At 48.6% G+C, this 3,221-nt stretch overlaps 1 protein-coding gene across 3 annotated transcripts in view; it reads right to left on the bottom strand.

Moving 5' to 3' along the window:
• Positions 1-203: 203 nt before the first annotated feature.
• The window catches only part of DUSP13 (dual specificity phosphatase 13), a 30,622-nt gene continuing 27,604 nt past the window's right edge, over positions 204-3,221 (bottom strand). For all 3 annotated transcript variants that reach the window (XM_015564991.1, XM_015564992.1, XM_015564993.1), the window contains 2 exons: positions 1,355-1,575; positions 204-659 (listed from right to left, as the gene is read on the bottom strand). In XM_015564991.1, the coding sequence (XP_015420477.1) occupies positions 457-659; positions 1,355-1,575 (424 nt within the window). In that variant the 3' untranslated portion in view covers positions 204-456. The remainder of the gene's footprint in view (positions 660-1,354; positions 1,576-3,221) is intronic.

Raw genomic sequence — 3,221 nt, 5'->3', positions numbered from 1 at the left:
CAGCACCTGTGCTCCACTCCTTCCTCTTGCACCCGAGGTCGGCATCACTCACTGATCCTCACCTGCCCTCCTTCATGAAGCCTTGACAGGGACTCAGACGCTGTCTCTAGGCTGCCATCACCCTAAATCAGAGCCGGCAAGCCTTCTGGAATAGCGTGGCCATCCCTGGAGTGAGCCACCGCCCCACAAACCACCAGAAGGTCTCTTTATTATGATGAACCTTTTATTATAGAGAGAGACTGAACTCTTTTGCATAAAGAATCTCTGGATTGGGTCAGGGGAATCCACCTGCCAAAAGGGCACCAACCAGCTCTCCCTGCCTCTGCCTCCGCTAAGCCCCACTTGCTATGTTCATCTCAAGGTCACTGGAAACAGCAGAGGCCGCTGTCCCCAGGGCCAGGCTGGTGGGTGGGGCCCCGCTAACCAGAGGGTCAGGGCTCCTGGCTGTCCACCAGGTCAGAGTCGCCCCGTCTCCCGCCCCAGTCGGTTGTCCAGAACCTGGAGCTGCCGGAGGAAGCCCGAGTTGGGGCAGATATCACGGTGGGTCTGCACCGTCTGGATGGCCTGCACCAGTGTCATGTTCTCGTAGATCATGAGGAAGGCCAGGACGACAGTGGCGGAGCGGCTCACCCCCATGGCGCAGTGTACCAGCACGCGGCCTGCAGGGAGACCCGACCCAGCGTCAGTTACCTGCCCTCGTACTACCCACCCATTTGGGATTCAGAAGTCCTTCTGGCCCTCCCTCAGCCCACCTGTCACAGCGTCCTAGAATACTGACACAGTGTCCGGTGTCAGGTGGGGCAAATGAGGCCCAGAGGGGGAAAGGAACCGGCTCAAGGTCACACAGTAAGTTAGCGGAGGAGCTAAGGTTAGCAGCTGGGATTCCCCTCTCCTGGTTCAAGGTGCTTCCTCTGGCCTCCTTGGAACCCTGGGAGTTAGCTGGTGGGGAGTGCGAGAGGAGGGTACTGTGGGAGTCCCCTGGGTTTGTGTCTCTCTTTCCCCCCAGTTCTGCCCTCTCCCTGTCCCTGCAGCCCTATGCCCAGGCTTCACTTTAGAAGCGTCTGCTCAAGAGCCTTTGCTAGGTCCCGTGCCTGCTACCCACACCTGCTCTCTCACGGAGGGATATGGTTATACTGATGACCACACGGGACCTTAGTTCTGTCTGTGATTGTTGGTGGCCAGGGAGTCTCCGAGGGCACGCTCACTAAATGGTAGTAGATATTTGCACCATGGGTGGGAGGGTGCTGGAGAGGTTTGGGGCTCAGGACACACTCCCTATCAGGGCCGCTGGAAAATGGACAGCCCCGGCTCTCACCCACCCCACCTCCTCCCCATCTCCTTCTCCAGAGCCCACCTTGGGGAACACTGAGGGCGGTTCGGATGTATCGGGCAACAGGCAGGAAGTGGACACTGAGGTCAAAGAAGGGGTTGTCATCAGCCTCGATGCCATAGTACTCCAAGGGCATTCCGTGATAGAACTTGGCACCGGTGTCCACTTGAAACTTGCCCGCGGCAACATTCACAACATGGGTGATGCCCAGCTGGGCCAGCTTGCTCTTGTCCCGGGCTGCGTACCTGGAGGGAGGGCACAGGGGAGGCTGGGAATCGGGAGGTGGGGGCAGGTCTCCCTTGGGGGGTCAGTTCTGGCTGGACTGTCCCCTTCCCTCCTCTGCCACTGCCATCAAGGGGAGAGGCGGGAACAGTGAACTGGTCCCGGGTGAAGGGTCTCCTCTAGTTAGAGTTCAAGACTCTCTTCACTCGACCAACTTTTCTGGAGAGCATTTTGGCCACAGGCATCGAAACCCTTTGCCCAGCCGATGTGGCTCAGTGATTGGGCGTTGACCTATGAACCAGGAGATCACGGTTCAATTCCTGGTCAGGACACATGTCTGGGTTGTAGGCTCGATCCCCAGAGTGGGGTGTGCAGGAGGCAACCAGTCAATAATTCTCTCTCATCATTGGTATTTCTATCTCTCTCTCCCTCTCCCTCTCCCTTCTTCTTTGAAATCAATAAAAAATATTTTTTTAGAAAAAGTTCACATACTTTGTCCAGCAAGTCTCCTTCTAGGGACTTAAAGAAAGAAACTGGGGGGAAATCACTAAATAACCTCTAATAGGTGGCTGAGTATGTAAGGTAAATGACAAACCATGCAACCACTGAAATAGAGTAGATACAGGTGAACAAGGAAGGGTGTTCATTAACCAATGCCACCCCAATAAATGTAATTAAAAAAAGAAAAGTGCTCCTGCTATACTGAGAACCTATGGAAAATGCACAATACAAAACAGAAGGTTGTTTAAGAAGGTTTTAAAAATATGCAGTATGATTCCATTAAAAAAAGCTTTCGATATAAAGCAGGTTACAAAACAGGATTATAAAGTGATACCATTTGCTGTAAAAATAAAAAAGAAATGTGAAAAAGCATGTATGTGTGTGTGTGTGTGTGTGTGTGTGTTTATGCACTTTTTAAAAGTCAACAAGGATTTTATTACTGGTTATGTAGGGAGGAGATAGCATATTTTCCATATTGTTAACAAGAACCTATTCTCTAAATATTAAGGAAATTTTCTAAAATCCACATATATTGGTCCATATGTTTAAGTTTTAAGGAAAAAAAATGAGAAACAATGACTGAGTTCTACTCTCTCTATGTACCCTATGTAATGCGTGTGTGTTACCAGGACACATGCACCAGAATGTTTCTAGGATCACTGTTCATAGTAGCCAACAAGTGGGAACAACTCAAATGTTTGTATACAATAAAATGGATAAACTATGTGGTATTTGTACAATCAAATATTTTTACAGTAATAAAAAAATGAACTGTAACTACACATAATAACATGGGCGAATCTTACAATTTTGCACAAATTGTGTCACGCACAAAACACACACAATATGATTCCATTCATCTAACTTTAAAAGATAGACTAAACTAATTATATAGTTAGGTATATGAACAGTAAAAGTATAAATAAAAGCAAGGAAATAATTATTTCAACTCTTAGTGATTGTCCACAAGGAAACAGTTATAGCAAGAAGGGTTCAGAAGGTATTTCTGAGGCACAACTAATGTCCTATTTCTTGACCTGGCTGGTGAAACTATTCATATGCACTTTTCTTATGAGTGTTCTACTTCCACAATTAAAAAAGTAATCTCTATAAAAGGGAAGGAACATGTGGAAAGAGATGATGGGAGGACCCTGGAGGGCTCTGGGAG

Source organism: Myotis davidii, unplaced genomic scaffold (genome assembly GCF_000327345.1).
Source record: "Myotis davidii unplaced genomic scaffold, ASM32734v1 scaffold2161, whole genome shotgun sequence".
In the NCBI taxonomy this organism is placed as follows: Eukaryota; Metazoa; Chordata; class Mammalia; order Chiroptera; family Vespertilionidae; genus Myotis; species Myotis davidii.
Note: the sequence above shows the minus strand (reverse complement) of the source record. Positions and strands in the feature narration are given on the sequence as shown.